Source organism: Molossus molossus, unplaced genomic scaffold (assembly GCF_014108415.1).
Source record: "Molossus molossus isolate mMolMol1 unplaced genomic scaffold, mMolMol1.p scaffold_m16_p_1, whole genome shotgun sequence".
Classification (NCBI taxonomy): Eukaryota; Metazoa; Chordata; class Mammalia; order Chiroptera; family Molossidae; genus Molossus; species Molossus molossus.
Window position 1 is genome coordinate 221612080 of NW_023425344.1, and position 21582 is coordinate 221633661.

At 37.6% G+C, this 21582-nt stretch overlaps 1 protein-coding gene across 17 annotated transcripts in view; it reads left to right on the forward strand.

Annotated features, from left to right (window-relative positions):
- RAD51B (RAD51 paralog B) overlaps positions 1-21582 on the forward strand; it is a 547382-nt gene that overhangs the window by 113088 nt on the left and 412712 nt on the right. Inside the window, exon 9 of one of the 17 annotated variants that reach the window (XM_036267339.1) lies at positions 5357-5418. The exons of the other annotated variants lie outside the window; for them this stretch is intronic. Coding sequence (XP_036123232.1) covers positions 5357-5403 — 47 coding nt within the window. The 3' untranslated portion in view covers positions 5404-5418. Of the gene's footprint in view, positions 1-5356; positions 5419-21582 lie in introns of those variants that run through there. 17 annotated transcript variants of the gene reach the window in all.

Genomic DNA, 21582 nt, shown 5'->3' on the forward strand with positions numbered 1-21582 from the left:
CCCTATGTTCAGTTTTACTTCTTGCCTTTATTACTGAGTTTCCTCCTCACCTATGATGCCTACTTTCCTTGTTTTTTCATACTTATCATTCTTTCTCTTAGCTCATGTCTCATTATGTTCCTTTCAAATAAAGCCACTTTGGCCCTTTCTGGCTCACTCTAGTTTTTATTATTTTTTTATCCTCACCCGAGGACATTTTTTTTTTTTTCTTTTTTTGCACAGATAGAGTGGGAGGGAGAGAGAGAGAGAGAGAGAGAGAGAGAGAGAGAGAAACATCGACATGAAAGGGACACATCGAGTGGTTGCCACCCGCACGACCAACCAGGGCCGGGGACAAAGTGCAACCGAGGTACATGCCCTTAGCGGGAACCGAACCCGGGTCTCTCCGGACTGCAGGCCGATGCTCTAACCGCTGAGCCAAACCGGCCAGGGCCTCACTCCAGTTTTTATTCTTTGAATTTCTTTTATACTAATGCTCAATATTAAACAGTGTATTTCTTTATTTTTAGTTTATTTGAGTTAATTTCCTTTCCCAACTAGAACTTCGGTTCTCTCGGAGCAAAATATTTTCACTTCTTGTGTCTCTATTATATTGCGCCCTATAAGTACATGTTGGTTGATTGGCTGAAAATGAGAAAACTTGACTCAGCTGTAAAACATTCTCTTTGTGGTGCTGCCGGATGAATTTTAACACCCAGAGCCATAAATGAGGATAAACTGGGACTTCAGGACTGTTTGGAACCACATTTCATCATCTTCATGAAGAAGCATTGCTGTATGAAGAGATTAATTTTTTAAAATGTTCCCTCTGGCCAACTATCAAAACTGGCTTTTAGCCTTGAACTATCAAAGCTAAAGTTTCAGTGTAGCCTGGAGCAGAACAGGTATTAAGTAGCAAGCAATTCAAGGTCTCTGATCCCTAGCCTGCTTCAGCTATGGGCCTGGCCAAGCCCTTTGGCGTAGATAAGTAGGACAAGGAATGTACTTTTATCTTCTCTCTCTTGAAAGTTTCATGGATTCAATTCACAGGGAAAGGCAATAATTAAAATTTCGTGTCAGCATCTTCTCATTCACCTAGAAAAGTTAAAGGCAGGTAATAACATTAATCAAAATACAAGTTTGGGGCTTACAGCCTGAAAATAATGTTTGGGGCTAATTGTGTTCTATAATATTCTCGGTATATTCTGCCCTGGAGAATGCCTGAGAGCCAGTGGGAACTAAAGCCTCGGTTCTTCTGGTAACTTTGACTTGAACTTTGTGCTTTTGTTAAGATGGAATGCTCGTCACATTATTACTTTCTACTAATATTACTTTGTATCCACTTGTTTTCCCTTGTTCTCTACCTTTCTGTTTCTCTTCATTATTCCCCCGGCTAAAACCATACATAAGTGGGGTGTTTGGTCATGGTTAGAATATAAGAGGAACAATTCAAATTTTCATTACAGCCATCTCAAATTCTTATTAGGTTTGTATTTCAGGGTTATTTATAATATCAGGTGTGTGATTTAGGTTATTATTTGCACATTTTTGGTTCCCCTATGGCTAAATGACTGGTGTTTATACAAAAAGTTTTTTCCCTTGTTAATTGTTTATGTAGGTGTTTTAGTCAAGAGTCCTATCTTTAGCACTGGAATATTTGAATTAGGGAAAATGAAAAGGTGGAAGCTGTTGATTCTTGCCTTTTACCCTTATAGTAATGACTTAGGGATATGTATCCTGGAGAAGATAAAAAATATCAGTTGTGAATTGACCTAGTTACTGCCCAGATCACTTCAGTTCATATACCTACTTCGGCATTCCTTCCTCTAGGATCCCTGCTCCTAAGGGCCTCCTCGTAATAGCCAACCCAGTGGTAATAACTCAATTGCATCTTAGTTTGCTCTATTCATCTTGTACTTCTCCACATACACTCTACTAACCTATCCAGTGAGTAGCTCTATTTAAAGGTAAAAGAGGTGAAGAAGAAGAGGAGAGAGGGAGGCAGGGAGGGGCAGACAAACATGGAAAAGCGGCAGGAAGCAGTGTGAGGGTCCTCCAAGGGCTGGCCCGCCCACCTTTGCTCACTGCTGCCTAGTCTGCCTTGGTCCTGTTGCCACCCTTTTACAGTTTCTAAAAGGAGTTTAAAATAAAATTTAACAAATGTGTTCGCACTTCAGCCCTCAACACTCAAATAAAAATACTTTTCTGAAAATCTCCAACGATGTCCTTAAAAGCAAATCTGTTGGTTTTTGCTTAGTCTCCATCTTCCTTGATCATGCGGCTGCATTTTATACAGATTTGGATACTCCCTTCTTGATAAAAGGAAATAACTTATTGCACACAACTTTGGCCACATGAAATCTTGTCTAATCAGCCTCATTTGAAAGTATACATTTTATTTGATGGCATTTGCAAATTATCCCACCCCCACCAGAATTTGCCATGTGAAAATGCTTCCATATGCTGAAAGTTAGTGTACTCATTTTGCTGAAGGAGAAAAAAAGAAAAATGTACTTTACTGACTTGCTGTCTTATAAACATGAAGCTCCAGCGTGGGCAGAGTTGGCAACAGCAGCACCTCAGAACTCACTGTAAACAACGCTGCAGCCTTGAGGGCTCACTTCAGTTCACGACGAGTTGGAGAGTTGTTTCTGCCTCATAAAAGTAAATTGTTAAAAATGCAATTGTGATTCATATATGTTTGTAGAATATTTAAATGCAGTTATCATATAGTATTTAACACTGACTTCTAACAGATTTGAACATTTTAAGTAACTAGTTTTGCTTTCAGAGTCTGTGTATCTCCAGACATTTGTTTCAATAGCCACTATCCTGTCTGGGCCCCCAACACCTCATGCCTAGATTACAGCAACAGTCTTCTCCTTGATCTCCCTAACATTAGTCATTCTGCCTTTTAACCTGTCCTACCTGGTGCTATAGGATAATCTTTCTTAAATAGCATTATGCCTTTTCCCATCAACTGATTTCATTTATCGTAATCTCACCAACATTTCTCTCAAAACCTGATTTATAATTTCCTGTAAGGAGTCTTCATAATAATCTCATCTGCCCCCATTTTTCCACAGTATTTTTCAGTCAAACTCCTACTCTATTATATATATGTTGATTTATTGAAGATTAAAAAAATTTGTTTTATATATGTGCTCTTTTCTTTCCAAGTGTATATTAATGTGATAGGAACACTATCTTCTATTTCTTTTGAATGGAGTTTAATATACACACCTGGTATAATGAATTCCCATATGCCATTCACATAGTTTTATCTGCTGTTAACATTGTGTTCCATTTTCTCTTTCTTTCTCAAATACACATATACATACTTTTTTTTTTTAATTTTTAATTTTTTTTGGTTACAGATGTTTCTCCTTTTTTACCCCATTGGCACCCCCCCACCCCGTCCCCGGCTTTGTTGTCCATGTCCATTGGTTATGCATACCTGCATATACATTCTGTGGTTTATCCCCCCCACCCCCTCTTCTGAGGGATGTCACTCTGTGCACTACTTCCATGTTTCTGGGTCTACCGTATTCCTCAGACTATTATGTTTATTATATTCCGTATATAAGTGAGATCATGTGGTATTTGTCTATTTCTTGGCTTATTTCATTTAGGATAATGCTTTCCAGGTCCCTCCATGTCGTCTCAAAGGATAAGAGATCTTTTTTTCTTACAGCTGCATAGTACTCCATTGTGTACATGTATCACAGCTTTTTTATCCATTCGTCTACTGATGGACACTTGGGCTGTTTCCAGATCTTAGCTATTGTAAATAGTGCTGCTATGAACATGGGGGTACATATATTCTTTCTGATTGGTGTTTCAGGCTTCTTAGAAGCGGGATCACTGGGTCAAATGGAAGTTCAATTTTTAATTTTTTGAGGTAACACCATATTGTTTTCCATAATGGCTGCACCAGTCTGCATTCCCACCAGCAGTGTACTAGAGTCCCCTTTTCTCCACACCCTCGCCAACACTTGTTGTTTGATGATTTGTTGATGGCGGCCATTCTGACAGGTGTGAGGTGATACCTCATTGTTGTTTTAATTTGCACATATACATACTTCTTATTATACTTTTGTTCAGAACCATTTGATAGTAATTTGCAGAGGTTGTGATCATTCACTCTAAATACTTTAGCATGTGTCTATTAAGAACAAAGACATGTTTACATAACCAGAGTATATTGATCAAATTCAGTACTATATTATTATCTAGTATATGGTTCATATTCACATTCTGGCTTTTATCCCTGGATGACCTTTATGGTTGACCCCCTCCCAATCCAAGGATTAGGGGATGGGCATTTTTTTGTCATACCTCTTTAGTTGTCTTTACTAGAGCAGCTTCTTAGCTTCTCTTGTCTTCTATGACATTGACATTTTTGAAGAGTACAGGTCCTTAATTTTGTGTAGTTTGTCTGTGTGTGTGCATACATGTGCTGTGTGTATGTATGTGTGTGTATATATATATATATATAATATATATATGTAATATATATATTATATATATATAAAATATATATCTTTTTTCCCCCAAACTAGACTGTAAGTTCCTTGGAGACAGAAATGATTCATCTTGTTCAGTTTTGTTCTTCATGTTTCCAAGTACATATAAACTTTGCTTGTGATAAAAATGAAATAGGTTCATAAGTCAAAAGTTCTTACCTATTCTGTAGGTTAAAAGGATGCTTTAAAACATACAGAGAAGAAAATATCAGATTAATTAACTCTTAAGTAATTAAGGACGTCAGAGAATGCCATTGTAACAATAGAAGCATTATGTTTTCTTTTATAGAATCTTGAAGGAAATTGGTTACTATAGAGCATAATATAATATGGGACCTATACAGAATGCTGTGAACCCTGTACTAACTGACATGTGGCATTTCTTTTCATCATTCCTCTGTGGAAGCCCTTAGCAATGCTGTTCGACCTTTCCTATACATAGAGTTCCAAATAGTGTTTGCACCTGACCTGGTGGGCGCTGAAGTTAGCGTGAATGATCTTTGACTTTAAAAATATGTTTCTCAAAATCGGAAATATCTAAGGTTGTCAAGAAAAGGTCTTTTATTATCCTTAATTATTCTTTGGTTATCAACTAAGCAAAGTTATAAGAAAGTGACTTATCCAAAGTTTCAGAAGTGTTTTGTTTTGAAGTGAGCATCTGAAAAGAGCATTTTAGAAACTCTGAAACCTGGGACTTATTTTTAAGGGTCCAGAGTAAGCTTGAATTGGTTATTTAGGATTTTTAAATTGGTAGGATTTCGGGAACTCTTAGAACATTGTTTCCTCTTGTTTTGATGAAGAACATGTAACATACTGGTTTTCTTAGTGTTGACTTTCATACTCATCTGCAGGCAGTCGTCACCCCAGTTGCTTGCTTACCTCTGAAGGCCTGTTCTGACTGCATTTGTCTGAACCTACTGCACAGCTGCACGTGACTCAGCACACGCTGCAGCGAAGATACTCGCAGGAGTAACGGCTGACATTCTCCACACTGTGGTTTGTCTCTGTATGTGCCTGTGGATAACTTGGCAATCACTTCCTCAGTGAAAAAACAGTCAGTGCGGTTCAGCCAAAGTTTAAAGGAATGAAATAACTGAAGTGGGAGTTTTTTGTATAATGCCAAGTGATGCTATCCTTGGTTCTTTCTTATTGAATTGTTCAGGTAGTAGGTAGTGTTTCATTGCCTTGGAAAGTATTAAAAACAAAGCAATACAAAGCAAACAAACAAACAAAGAAAAACCAGCAACAACCCACAAACAGGAAATACCAGGTAATTCAGCCATCTACTTTCTTGCCACAGTATTAAGCCAAGAATACTTCCTGTAACTCAGAAATGTATGCTTAGATCAGGATCTGATTTTGAGAATGAAAAACAACATCTTGTCTCTTTTTTCCAGGATCAAGTTTAATAGAAAAGTGGTGATGTACTAATCTTTTCACAGACATGACTTGGGAATATTTCCTATGTTTGTCAATAAAAAAAAAAAGTCTTTTGAGAATTGTTTCTGCTGTAGCAGGAAGAGGCACTGTGATTCCCTGAATTGTGTGGATTAAAGGCACAATCAAGGAACAGGCCATTGAAAATGATGGCCCCTGCAGTGTTAAAAGTGCTTTGATCTTCTGTTTTGACATGTTGAGTTTATCTTTAATTACATGTGATGACATTTGATTACTATACACTTAGACTATTACACTGTGGTTTGTAAGATGTAGTTTGCACTATATAACTTCAGCACCCATTTTTCTGTAGTTTGCAGAGATGTTTTAGTTTTGTTTATGTGGAAACTTAGATTTCTGAATTAGTAGACACTTCAAATGTAAAGTATTTGGCTGTCAGGAAAAGTATGCTTTTTGTATAGTAAAGATTATCAGTGTGCTCTGTTGGACCTCGTGTCTTATTTTACAGAGGTAACAGAATTGTATGTGGTTATTATTTCTGCTGAGTGTCTGTTTGACTTTAGGCAAATCACTTATGTTCTCTGGACCTTTGAAGAATGAAAGGTTTAGATTAGAGATATCACAGGTTTCAACTCTGAAATTCTGTGATTCTACTCTTCTAGAAAAGTCCATGATAAACATAATTCAGAATACAGTAGAAATTCCTGACACATTTTTAAAAAGAAAGATGTTTAAAAAATGTTGCATGAGTGCCCAGCGAGTGTGGCTTAGTTGGTTGAGCGTTGTCCCATGCACAAGGAGGTTTCTGTTTCCATTCCTGGTCAGGGCACATGTCCAGGTTGCTGGCTCCATCCCCAGTAGGGGGCAAGCAGGAGGCAGCTGATCAATGATGTTTCACTCTTATTGATATTTCTCTCTCTCTCCAAAAATCAATAAAAACATTAAAAAAATATTGCATGAGTTGTTGGATTTTGACCTTGCATTTTGATGTGAAATGAGATACTTAAAAAAAAACACACCACAATGGCTTTTTCTGGGAAGGGGCAGTGAGGCTGACGGGTAACCCCACTATAAGGCCACAACTGTAGAAAGAACTTTCCTTTAGAATTTCCTGTGTGATGCCATCACCCTCGCCTTGAGGATCTGATGCCGTTCTTTGAAATTACTGGCTTGCATTTACTTGCCGAGCTTTGCATTTTCCCCAATTATATGCCCCACCTATGACATGTCCTTAAGAGTTTGAACTGAGTGTAATTCTCCAGAGGAAATTACAAAATAATTCTTTCTTTTTGAGTGGTAGCCAGATATAGTGATTTGACTTTTAACACCATTTAATCAATGTTGCCAATGTTCCTAATGGGACAGTCAGGCCAAAAACAAAAACAAAAATGAATAAACAAACAAAATCCTTTAAGTCCAGTAGCTACTGATTGAGTGATTGCCTGATTTTAGAGAGAGACAGAGGAAAGGGGCGAGAGAGAGATTTGTTGTTCCACTTATTTATACATTCATTGGTTGCTTCTTGTATGTACCCTGACATATTGGAGCGACACTCTAACCAACCAAGCTACCTGGCCAGGGCCTCCAGTGACTAGAGAATATCATTAGGGACTGTAGTATTTCATGTTTTTATCCTGAATTTTGCTTATCTTTGTCATATAATCTGTTCTTGTTCAGATGGCTTGTGTTGTAAGAAATCTGTCCCTAGCTAAAGGTGGGACCTCCCAGAAACATGTATAGTGATAAGTCCTTAGTAGAAACTCAAATATTTAAGTGAATTGCAGTTTCAGAAACATTTTTTAGACATAAATCTGAAAGGCTCAAAAGACTGAATTAATGCTTGAAGTTATGAAGCTTTTAAACCAATGCTAGAGTTATCTTTGTAGCACAAATGAATTGTATTTTTCTTCTTTTCTAGTGGACTATAAGAGTCATTACTTTAGCCCTGGCCAGTTTGGCTCAATGGTTAGAGCGTCGGTCTGCAGACCAGGGAGTTCTGGGTTCAGTTCCTGCTAAGGGCATGTACCTTGGTTGCAGTTTGTCCCTGGCCCTGGTTGGGGTCATGTGGGTGGCAACCAGTTGATGTGTCTCTCTCACATTGATGTTTCTCTCTCTCTCTCTTCCTCCTGCTCTATCTGAAGCTAAATGCAAAAAATGTCCTCGGGTGAGGGAAAAAAAAAAGTCATTACTTTAAATTTTGATCTGTCACACATAATTATTGAGTATGATTATTTACTGCCTAACAAATAAGCATTGGTACTTACATTTGAGGTTTTTAAAAATAATATGTCTTATCTGTAAGTACTTCAGGATTTTTTTAAAAGCTAGAAGCCTATACATATGTATAATTTGTAGTAAGTAGGTGACAGAGTGAAAAGTAAAACCTGAAAGGTGTTATCATACAGCTGTATTTTAAGCTACTCTCTTGCTCACAGACTATTGCTATGTTAAGATTTTAGGCTTTGGCCCTGGCCGGTTTGGCTCAGCGGTTAGAGCATTAGCCTGCGGTCCGGAGAGACCCGGGTTCGGTTCCTGCTAAGGGCATGTACCTCGGTTGCAGTTTGTCCCCGGCCCTGGATGGGTCATGCGGGTGGCAACCACTTGGTGTTCCTTTCACGTCGATGTTTCTCTCTCTCTCTCCCCCTCCCACTCTATCTGAACAAAAAATGGAAAAATGTCCTCAGGTGAGGATAAAAAAAAAAAAAAAGATTTTAGGTTTTGTTTCTTTTTAGACAGAGTGGAAAGGAGAAGCCTTAATATAAACCATTTCAAAGTAGTTACCTATTCCATATATTAATAGAGAAGAATGGTAGTACAGATAAATCAAAACAGTAGATAACAATTGCTCCTCTTTATTGGTATAAAGAACATGGGGAAGGCATTGGGAACAGGAGCGAGGTGAGCACTTAAATATGGAAAACTCACTCGTAGTGGTGGTTTTTGTTTTTTTGTTTTCCCTCTGCCTGTTTCTGCAGCTTGGTCAGGATCCTTTGAGATAGAGTTTCAGACAGAAGAATGAGGGGAGAAAAGAGAGAGAACAAATCACTGAGCCTAAGACAATAGCATCTGTAGATTCTCTTTCTTGTTCCCTATGCTAGGGAATTCTCATTAAAATTTCAGGTTAGACGATTTAGCAGATAGTTTGTTCAGTACTCAGAAGGAAAAATGTCGATCTCTAGGAGCTAGCCAGAGTTTACAAAAAATGTTATTATAGATTAACCTAATTTTGTTCTTTGGAGGGTTGTTAGGCTGTTTTTTATGTTCCTTTTGTTTGTTTTTCTTTATTGATTTTAGAGAGAGAGAAAGGGAGAGGGAGAGAGAGATAGAAACATCGATGAGAGAGAACATTGATTGGCCGCCTCCTGCATGCCTCCCACTGGGGATCAGGCCTACAACCTGGTCATGTGCCCTGACCAGACATCGAACTGGTAACCTCTTGGTGCATGGGTCAGCACTCAACCACTAAGCCACACCAGCCGGGCATAGATTGTTAATCACACAATATAAGTATCTTATTTTATGCAGCTTTTTGGCATGGTCCACCATGATATCACTGTGGGTAAAATGGACAAGAGGGATATGATATAGTAATATAGTTATGTTGATATGTAACTGATTTAACAAACACCTGAAAGAATGTTTAAGAGAAAAAATGTTAACCTGGAAGGAAGATTCTAGGATACCACAGGAATTTGGAATCAGTCTTCAGATTCATGTTATATAAACAGTTAAAAGAAAATATAGCTGGCACACTGATCAAATTTGTAGATAATACACAATTGGGGAAGGATGGCTAAAATCATTAGGTGACAGACACAGGAGTCAAAAAAACGTCTAAACATACTAGAATGATGGGCTTGACCAAGAAGACAAACTTTTAGCAACAAGCTTCTAGCATGTCCAGAAGAAAATGGCTAAAATAGTAAGGGGACTTTTTTTTTGAAATCCTCACCCAAGGATATTTTTCCACTTATCTTCAGACAGAGAAGGGGGGAGAGGAGGAGAGAAACAAAGAAACATCGATGTGAGAACCACATCAATTGGTTGCCTCCCACATGACCCCGACTAGGACCAGGGACTGAACCGCAACCTAGGTACGTGCCCTTGACCAGAATCAAACCCACGACTCTTTGCCTGTGGGCCGACATGCTAACTGCTGAGCCAAATGGACCAGGGCATAGAGGGATTTTTTTTTTATATAAGCAAGCTAAAAAAACAGGAGATGTTAGCCTATAAGGGGTCATATAATAGCCATCATCTAATATTTGATGGGCAACCCTATAGAAGAGAGGTTAGAATGAGACTGTGAGGTTCCAGAATGCAAATTGACAGCCAGTGGTTAGATGTTATATGGAGGTAGATTTTGGCTCCATATAAACGAGTTCTGCGATCCTTACAGGTGTCTCAAAAAGTAGAATGGACGGCACTGGGAATTAAGTAGTGAATTTTCCAGGGTGGTGCTGAATTGCCTTCTGGGCCTGTGGTAGTAAAAGAAATGTATTCATCAGATAGGGACTAAAACCAGTTGATTTTTAAGATGCAGTCTGACTTTTTAGGTTGTGTGTTCTCTATTTGTTTATAACCAATCTTACTTCCTATCATTTGGCTAAGAAGCACAGAATCTCTGACCATAAATTGAGAAGCAGGAATGATCTCTTATTATCAAAACATGCCCATTGCTTTTGCAAGGAGCTTTTATTCTTGTCTACTCACTCCTAAAATATCTTTCTGAAATTCAAAGTATTTAACATAGGAGCTTAGAAAGGATAATAATGTTGTTTGCAGGAGATATTATTTATATATTTGGCACATTTTAATTAACACCAAAACCAAAATGATCATATGGCAGCTATTAGAAGATAGTACTACAGTGATACCTCGGTTCTCGAACGCCTCGAATTTCGACCAAATCGGTATTCGACCAGGAGATTCGAGAAACTTTTGTCTCGGAATCCGAACAAATATTTGGAACTCGAACTTCCGAGATGAGCCGAGTTGAGCCGAATGGCGTTCATTCGGCCCAGCGCGCCTTGCTTGCGTCATCAGTGTGAGTGCAGAGAGAGAGTCACGCTTTGTGGAGAGAGTCACGCTTTGTGGAGAGAGTCACGCTTTACACTGAATTTAACCCTTAGACATACTGTACACTTTTATTTCTTGTTGAGACTTAAGTTTTTCTACATATTATATACAAATTAGGCCAGTAAATAGGCATTTTCTGGGGCTTGGAACGAATTAATCCAGTTTCCATTATTTCCTATTGGGTTTCATTGCTTCGGTTCTCGAACAATTTGGTTCTCGACCGTCCTCCTGGAACAAATTATGTTCGAGAACCGAGGTATCACTGTATTAAATTAGTACATATAGACATATCAGAATAATCAAGTTCATTGATTTGTTCACTCATTTGTTCGTTTACTCATTTATTCAGTGGTATTTTTCAACTATCTGCTAGGTGCTGGGAACTTGATAATTACTACAATTTCTCTGATTAAAAATCTGTTAATAGGTGTTTATTATTTGCCAAAAAACACTTTTATTAAAATGATAAACAAATATTACTCTTATTTTTTCATGATATAAACTACAATGGAAAGAATAGAAGAAACCCTGGGAAATCTTTAGTTTACTCTGCTTGTTAACTGTTGTATGTATTCATACAAAAATCACACTTTTCCTCTGGCCAGTTTTGCTCAGCGGTTAGAGCTTCAGCCTGCGGTCCAGAGAGACCGGGTTCGGTTCCCGCTAAGCGTGTGTATCTCGGTTGCAGTTTGTCCCCGGCCCTGGTTGGGTTGTGCGGGTGGCAACCACTCGATGTGTCTCTTTCATGTCGATGTTTCTCTCTCTCTCTTCCTCTCTCTCCCGCCCACTCTATCTGAACAAAAAATGGAAAAATGTCCTCGGGTGAAGATAAAAAAAAAATCACACTTTTGTGTACATTGTTAGTATGAACATTGCTTTGATACTGACTTCTAAGGTAGAACATGAGGTTTCAGGGTTTTCTTCATTTGGTATCAGAGTTTTGCATATTTTTTTCTTTTTCTTTTTTAGACTGTTAACTTCTATGTTGCTCTTTGAAAAGAAAAATAAAATATTGTATAAGGGGTTTAAAAATAAATACTATCATATATATATATTTTTAATCCTCACCTAAGGACATTTTTCCATTTTTTGTTCAGATAGAGTGAGAGGGAGGGAGGGATAAAAGGGAAGGAGGGGGAGAGAGAGAGAGAGAGAGAAACATTGACGTGAAAGGGACACATCGAGTGGCTGCCACTCACACAACCTAACCAGGGCCAGCGACAAACTGCAACCGAGATACGTGCCCTTAGCGGGAACCAAACTTGGGTCTCTCTGGACCGCAGGCCGACGCTCTAACTGCTGAGCCAAACTGGCTAGGGCAATACTATCATATTTTGAAGAAAAAAAACCTTCTCAGCCAATTTTAACTTCAGTGTGTATTGTTGCTAGGTAGACAAGAATGATCTTGAAAAAAGAAAGCTTTTGAAATATTAAGCCAACAAAGGCATTGCCTGCAGGATAAGTTAATAGTTGAACATATTCACTGGTTACATTGCCAAGTTTTATCTTTAATTTATTTTAATATAAGATGGTTTACTTTCTCTTTAATCTTTAAAAATGTACCTATTAACATTAGCTTATAAATCGTTATGACACCCAGGTAGGGTAGATTAGTAGTACCTTGTTTTACAGTTAGAAATCTAAAATGAGAAGCCAGTGCTTCTCTGTGTGACTATAGCCAAGCAGGGCTGAGGGCCGGGAGGGGCCCCACTGGTTGATCTCAAGTCATCTATACATGTCCAGGACTGTTGTTACTGCCATGTTGTCTTTCTCTGAAGTTCACCAGGATTCTTTGGCAAAATGTTAGTTCCTGCCCATCAGTTTTCTCATCTGCAACATATGGTCTTCTCTGACATTTCCCATAATCATCTCAAGATTGCAGAGAAATGGAACAGATAATTTGTACATTTGTGTTTCATAGCAGCATTATTCACAATAGCCAAAGGGTGGGTCAACCCAAATGTCCATCAGTGAATAAATAGATAAGCAAAGTGTAGTATATACATACAGTGGAATATTACTCAGCCTTAAAAAGGAAGGAATTTCTGTCCTGCCTGGTGTGGCTTTGTGGTTAGGGCATTGGCACTGAAGTGTCCTAGGTTTGATTTCTGGTCAAGGGCACGTACTTGGGTTGCAGGTTCTATCCCTGGGCCTGGTCAGGACACGTGCGGGAGGCAACCAATTGATGTGTCTCTCTCATATCCATGTTTCTTTCTCCCCCCCTTCCTCCATCCCTTCTACTCTCTCTATAAAGCAATGGAAAAAATATCCTCAGGTGAAGATTAACAAACAAACAAAAAAGAAAAAAAGGAAGGAATTTTTTACACATGCCACAACATGAATGAACCTTGAAGACATTTCGGGGAACAAGCCATTCTCAAAAGGACAAATAGTGTATGATTCCATTTACGCAAGGTATCTAGAATAGTCAAATTCATCGAGACAGAAAGTAACATGGTGGTTACTAGGGGCCGGAGGAGTGGGGAAATGGGAAATTCTTCCTTCCTTTGTGTAGATCCAATTTTTCATCTAGCAGCATTTAACTTCAGCCCGAAGAATGTTCTTCTACATTTCTTGTATTGCAGATACGCTTGCAATAAATTCTCTCAGTCTTTGTTTTTCTTTAAAAAAAAAAAAAATCTTTATTTTACCTTTATTTTTTTTATTTGAAGTAATTTTTATTTGGAGTTAACATATTCTTTCAAAATAATGCTTCATTTGGTGGTACTGCAACTTAATTTTCAAATGATCTAGATATTCCCTATAAGTAAAGCTCTGTCCTCTTGAATGATTTTGCACTTCATTTTATGTGATTGATACTTTTTAAAAATTTTATTTTTCAGTTAAGTTTACATTCGATATTATTCTGCAGTAGTTTCAAATGTACAAGGTTTACCTTTATTTTTAAAGAATATTTTTGCTAGATAAAGAATTTTAAGTTGACAATGTTTTGTGTTTCTTCCTTATAACAATTTAAAGTTGTCATTCCATTGTATTCTGGCTTTCATTGTTTCTGATGAGAACTTTGTGGAATTCTTAGCTTTGTTGTGTATATAGTGTCTTTTTTTTTACTGCTTTAAAACTTTTTGTTTATGACTTCTTTAAAAAAATTATTATTTTTTTATTTTAGAGGAAGGGAGAAGGAGGGAGAGAAATAGAAACACTGATGAGAGAGAACATCAATTGGCCACCTCCTGCATGCCCTCTACCGGGGATTTGGCCCACAACCTGGGCATGTGTCCTGACTGAGAATTAAACCAGTGACCTCTTGGTGCATGGGTCCATGCTCAACCCCTAAGCCGCACCAGCCTGGCAGGCACATTATAATTAAAATGCTGAAGAAAAGTTATAGCCCGGCTGGTGTGGCTCAGTGGTTGAGTGTGGACCCATGCACCAAGAGGTCATTGGTTCAATTTCTGGTCAGGACACATGCCCAGGTTGTGGGCCAAATGCCCAATGAGGGGCATGCAAGAAGCGGCCAGTTGATGTTCTCTCTCATCAGTGTTTCTATTTCTTTCTCTCCCTCTCCCTTCTTCTCTCTCTCAAATCAATAAAGAAAAAAAATTTTTTTAAATTATAATGTGCCTTTTGTGTGTGTGGTTTTCTTTGTTTATTTTGCTTGTCATTTGTTGAGCTGCTTTTATCTGTTTATTTTTTACTGATTTTTTTTTAGAGAGAGAGAGAAACGTCAATGTGAGAGAGAAACATCCATTGACTGCCTCCTATACGCCCCCTACTGGGAATTGAGCCCACAACCCAAGCATGTGCCCTGACCAGGAATTGAACCGGGACCTCTCAGTCCATGGGACGACTCTCAATCCACTGAGCCACACCAGCTGGGCAATTTATCTGTTTTTCAAAAAATATTTTTTATCAAATATGGTAGCTTGGGCTCTTAGTTTATCAAATTACTGGTCTGCCTCTTTGACTCCATCTGTGGTACTCAAATTACATGTATGTTAAACAAGTTGATATCATTCCACAGATAGTGAGCCTTTGTTAATTTTGTCTTTTTTCTCTGTGCCTCTGTTTGGATGATTTCTATTGTGCTTCATATTTAGTGATCTTTTTTTGTGTCTAATCTGTGATTAATTCTACCCAATAAATTTTTCACTTCAAATACTTTTTTTCATTTCTAGAAGATCTGTGTTTTTTTTGTTGTTGTTGTTAGTCTTTTTTTGTTATCTTTAATTTCTCTCATTTTTATGTTTTCCTTTACATTCATGAGCATAAATTTAGTTCTTTTACAAATCTTTACTACTATTTCTATATCTTTGCCATTTACATGCCTATTTTATTTACTGATTTTTTCCCCTATTTATGAGTCTCATTTTCTTCTTTGCATGTCTAATAATTTTTGATTGGATGCTGGATATTTTGAAAATTATGTTGTTGAATGCAGAATTTTATTGTCTTTCCATAAACATTGTCAAGCTTAATTATAGCAAGTAGTTTGAGTTGAGTTCAATTCTTTTGAAGCTGGTTAGAGTGTGTCTAGAGTTGTCTTTCCTCTAGGGCAGTGGTTCTTAAAGTACGGTACCTAGACCAACAGCATCCCTATCACCTGGGGACTTGTTAGAAATGCAAATTCCAGAGCTTTGCTCCAGAATCACTGAAACAAAGACGGTGGGGATGATGCTTAGCAGTCTGTTTTATCAAACCCTCCATGTTATTCTGGTGTATTCTAAGTTTTAAGAAAAGATTTTAAAATAGATTTTTAGAGAGAGAGGAAGAGAGAGGGAAAGAGAGAAACATTGGATGTGAGAGCCAGACATCCATTGGCTGCCTCTTGTATGCCCCCTATTGGGGATTGAACCTACAACTCAGGCATGTGCCCTAACTGGGCATTGAACTGGCAGCCTTTTGGTGCATGAGGTGATGCTCAACCAACTGAGCCACATGGTCCAGGTATGGTGTACTCTAGCTTTTTTTTATTCTCACCTGAGGATATTTTTTTGCATTCATCTTCAGATAGAACAGGAGGGAGAGAGGGAGGAAGAAAGAGAGAGAAACATTGATGTGAGAGAAACACATCAACTGGTTGCCACCCACATGACCCCAACCAGGGCTAGGGACAAACTGCAACTGAGGTATGTGCCCTTAGCAGGAACCAAACCCGGGTTTCTTTGGTCTGAGGGCCTACACTCCAACCATTGAGCCAAACCAGCCAGAGCTGTACTCTAGCTTTTAATAATCACTACTAGAGAGCTAGTTGAGCTTTGCAAGTAGTGTGTGCAATGCTCTAGAAATAATCATACAGGTTTCTACTTTAGCTGGTCAAAAGGTCTCAGTCTTGTATGAGTTCTGGATATTATTCAGATGACTACTCATGGTACTTTGCTTGACTTTGTGGCATGTATTCTATGCATATGCAGTTTAGTTTTCACCTAAGGTCTCAAGAGGACCCCTGTGCAGATTTCTGAAGCTCTTCTCTGCATAAGTCCCTTCTCGTTAGTACTCTCTCCTGCAAATTCCATCTCTTTCCTCTTCATTAAACTCTGAACTCTGCTTACCCCAACTCAATAAGACAGCTATACTCTGCTTGGGTTACCACTTCTTGTGTTGCATTCCAGAAAGTGCTTTCAGAGAGACATCAGGGGCCATTTAGAGGATTACCATTTTTATTTTCCTTTGCTTAGGGATCATAGTCCTACACTGACTTCTGTCCAATGTGTGACAGTAATTCTTTTGTATATTTTATCCAATTTCTCACTATTTATAGGAGGACAGCTGTGGTCTCAGTTACCCTGTTATGTCTGGAAGCCATGTAATTATTTTTTTTAGGTCTTGAGGTCACACAAAAGCTAATTATATGAGAAAAATGAACATTGTATTAATTTCTTCACCTTATTTCTGCCACTACTTAAGTGTTGTATGTATTACATACTAGACAATGTGCTAGGACAGGAGGATTCAAACCTACAAAACCTTTGAAGCCTTTGCCTTCAAAGATCTTTTAACCTGCAAAGGCAGACTGACTTATAAACAACTAATGATAAGCCAGTGTGTGATAAAGGCTATAACAGAGGCAGCATGAAATTATATAAAACCCATGGAGTATGAAATTAGATAGGCTCCATTTAAATCTCAACTCCATGATTTATTGTTCTATGTAACTTCTCATAGCTTTAATTTCCCATTCTGCAGACTGGAGAAAATAGTACTTTGTAGGATGTCAAGAAGATTAAAATAATTTTTTTTATAGAGTCCTTGACCTACAGTAGAGGCTCATTGAGTGTTGGTTTCTTTCTCTTTAGAATTAGCATAGGACAGAGAAGCAGTTAAATATTACAGTAGAATTCTTCAGGGAGGAAATGGCAGTTAAATTGTGCCTGGAAGGTCGAGTGGGACTTTGGTATGTGTCAGATGGGTTCCAAGGACAATCTACTTTAAAGGACCTGGATGAGCATGCTCTAAGACAGTGGTTCTCAACCTGTGGGTCATGACCCCTTTGGGGGTCGAATGACCCTTTCACAGGGGTCGCCTAAGACATAACAGTATCAAAATTACAGTTATGAAGTAGCAACGAAAATAATTTTATGGTTGGGGTCACCACAACATGAGGAACTGTATTAAAGGGTCGCAGCATTAGGAAGGTTGAGGACCACTGCAGGTGTAAAAGTTGGGGAAGCCTGCAAATATATTATGTAAGTTAGTATAGTCCAGAGCCTTAAGAAAAGTAGTTTGAATCTTAAAAACAAAATAAAACAACCCACCACCATCACCAAGAACAAAAAGTCAATAGTAGGAAAATAAAAATGAAGGAAAAACAAAACAAAATATAACCCATAGTAAAATATAACCCATATACTTCCTTAGGCCATTCCTACTTACTGCCATGACTAATAAATTTGGGAAGGCCTGTGGAAAATTCCTGTGGGCTGATATTTTTCTAACCACTATTCAAAACTACTTTAAGTTAATATTCTAAGCTGATCATTTCATTAATATTAAACTCCAGAACATGTCCCAAAGTTTCCAAGAGTTTCCTAAATTGTTTTTTTCCTGTTATCTGTTTCCTTGGGTTACGTCTAATTTTTTTTTTTTTTTTCATCCTGTAAAAATTGATTCCCTAGATTTTCTAAGAGATTGATAATATCAAAGTACTCAAAAGACTTTTCTTAGACTCTGGTATGTCTGTCTGTGTTCACATTTGGTAGGAATACTGTCAGGGGCTTAGTAAAATATAGAATGTATTTTCTACACTTATTTTGGTGGGGATTTCTAAACTTAAGTATTTGATTTCATTGAGGTTTAGATTTCTCCTAATGAGGGTTTTTGTTTGTTTGATTGTTTTAAATGATCTTTTGCAATGTCTAGTAAGAATCAAATGACTTCTTGGATTGAGTTTGCTTCATTTCTCCAGTGGGTAGCTTTTATCTGAGCTCTAGATATTTATTCAATATTTTATTTGTTTGGTTTCTGAAGCTTTGGAATGTTTTAGGAAAAATAAGGCTCATAGAGAAGAACTGTTATTTCTGAAAGATAAGATCAGAAATGGGGGATAAAAAATCAGAAATCCGGATACCAGTTTTTAAAAAGTCTTTTGCCTCTGTCTCTGATACCAGTCATTTGGAAGTCTGTCCCTCTCCTCTGTGGTGTGTTATCATAAAATCTCCTCTTGTGTTTGCAGTAGAATTGCATTGAGTTCATAAATTAATTTGGGAAGAATTTACTTATTTATTATACCAAGTTTTCTTACTCATGGAAAGGTCTTCTTCAATAATATTATAGAGTTTTGTCCCTAAAGATCTTACACATCTTTTTTTTTAAATGAGGGTTGTTTTTTATTGCACAGTCAAATTGGTTGTTGTCTCAGAAATTGATTTTTATATATAGATTTTGAATTCAGCAGACTTGCACCGTGTGGTTACAGAAATGGTTTGTAAGTGTTCTTGGATTTTCTAGGGAGAGAATCATACCATATGTGGTGGCAATTTTACTTTCCGAATCTCATACTCCTTTATTCTTTTTTTTTTTTTTAAATCCTCACCGGAGGACATTTTTGCATTTACTGTATCTTCAGATAGAGTGGGAGGGAGAGAGGGAGGATTTCTTTATTCTTGAATAGAAGGAGTGATGGTGGGACCTTGTTTTGTTTCTAACTTAAAGGGATTTCGAATATATTTTTTATGTTAGAAAGTTTCTTTTTGTTTCTGGATGGGTGGAAATTTTTTAAAAGTAGTGAATCAGTATAGAATTTCACAAATTTTTTTTTTTTTATATCTACCGAGATAAATCATATGGGTTTTCTCTTTTATTCTGTTAATGTAGTAAAATAATTTAATGGATTTTCTAGTATTAAACTATTTTTGTATTCTCAGACAAACTCAGTTTGGTTATTTAAAATTTATATTTTGCTAGATTTCTTTTGTTAATATTTTATTTAGGGATGCCCTGTGATTTTTCTTTGTACTATTATACCTTTTAGGTCACTGAATACATTTGGTAGCTTCCACATTTTCTGTTATCTGGAAAAATTTATATAATGTTGGATTTATCTTTTTCCTGAAGGCATGGTAAAACTTATTTTACATCCTTTGTACCTGATGGGAATTTTAAATGAGAGAGTGTTTTTTGGTTTTTTTTTTAGATTAAAAAAATTGAAGTATAAGGCACATATGGAAAATACACAGAATTTTATAGCTCAATGAATTTTACCAAGCTCAACAAATCCATGTAACCAGACTCTAGTTCAAGAAACTACAAATTATCAGCACCTCAGAAGTCTTCGTTGTGTGCCCTTTCAGCCACTGCCCATCCCCAGGGGTAACTGCTACTATAATTTCTAAACCATAGATTAGGGGATTTTTGTTAGTTTGGTTTTGAATTAGATATAAATGGAATCATACAAGATGAATTCTCTTGTATATGGTTTCTATTACTCGAACAGTATATTTGTGAGGTTTATCATATTGTTTTGTATAATTGTAGTTCATTCATTCTATTTTTTGAATAATAGTCCATTGTGACTATTCACACAATAGAATACCCTACATTTATTCATCCATTCTATTATTAATGGATTTTTTTTTCTTTTTTGGTACATGCCCCTAGCCGCTAGGACCCAGCGGGAACTGAACCCGGGACTCTCTGGTCCACAGGCCAATGCTCCAACTGCTGAGCCAAACCAGCCAGGGCTATTAATGGATTTTTTAGCACTTTCTAATTTTTGGCTAATATGAATAGGGCTGCTATGAATGTTCTTACTATGAACATTCTTATAGATATCTTCTGGTGAACATATTTACATGTTCTCTTTACTGTAAGAATTCCATTATGGGGGGCATAGGTTGTACATATGTTCAGCTTTAGTGGTGGTGTCAAATAGTTAAGTCGTTGAACTCATTTATATTTTTTACCAGCAGTGTTTAAGTTCTGATTGCTCCACACTGTTATTGGGACTGGTGTTTAACTATTTAATTTAGCCATTCTAGTGAGTATGTTGAGTATGATGTTAATTTGCCTTTCCTTAATAATTAAGTACAGTAAGCACCTTTTCCATGTGCTTGTTGGTCATTTTTATATGGTCATCTCACTGAAGTGCCTATCCAATTTTTTGTCTATTTGAATTGTCTGCTTTAAAAAATTGATTTATAGAAGTTCTTTATATATTGTAGATACCAATCCTTTATTAGATTTATATACTGCAAATAGCTTCCCTTATGGGTAGTTTTAAAATTAGTTTTTCAGTTTCTAATAGTTATTCAAGTTTTCTATTTATTTTAGATTGTTTCAATAACTTTTTTCTAGCAAGTTGTTGATTTATTTATTTATTTATTTATTTATTTATTTATTTATTTATTTTTTATCCTCACCCGAGGACATTTTCCCATTTTTTGCACAGATAGAGTGGGAGGGAGAGAGAGGGAGAGAGAGAGAGAGAGAGAGGGAAACATTGATGTGAAAGGGACACATCGAGTGGCTGCCACCCGCACGACCAACCAGTGCCAGGGACAAACTGCAACCGAGGTACATGCCCTTAGCGGAAACCGAACCCGGGTCTCTCCGGACCGCAGGCGGACGCTCTAACCACTGAGCCAAACCGGCCAGGGCTGATTTATTTGTTTTTATACCTCCTGATGTAAAGTTGTTTCAGTCAGCCTAGAAAATTTAGTCACTGTCTCTTTAAATGTTGCATATACAAGCATGTGTGAGTATGTGTGTGTATTTCTTTTTTATCCTTACCTGAGGATATTTTTCCATTTTTTGTTCAGATAGAGTGGGAGGGAGAAAGAGGAAGAGAAGGAGAGAGAGAGAAACATCAATGTGAAAGGGATACATCGAATGGCTGCCACCCGCACAACCCAACCATATACCGCAACTGCGGTATATGCCCTTAGCAGGAACTGAACCCGGTCTCTCTGGACTGCAGGCTGATGCTCTAACCACTGAGCAAAACTGGCCAAGGCACCCGAGGACATTTTTCCATTTTTGTTCAGATAGAGTGGGAGGGAGAGAGAGGAAGAGAGAGAGAGAGAAACATCGACGTCAAAGGGACACTACTTCTAGTGGCTGCCTCCTGCACAACCCCAACTGGGTCCAGGGACAAACTGCAACTGAGGTACGTGCCCTTAGCGGGAACCAAACATGGGTCTCT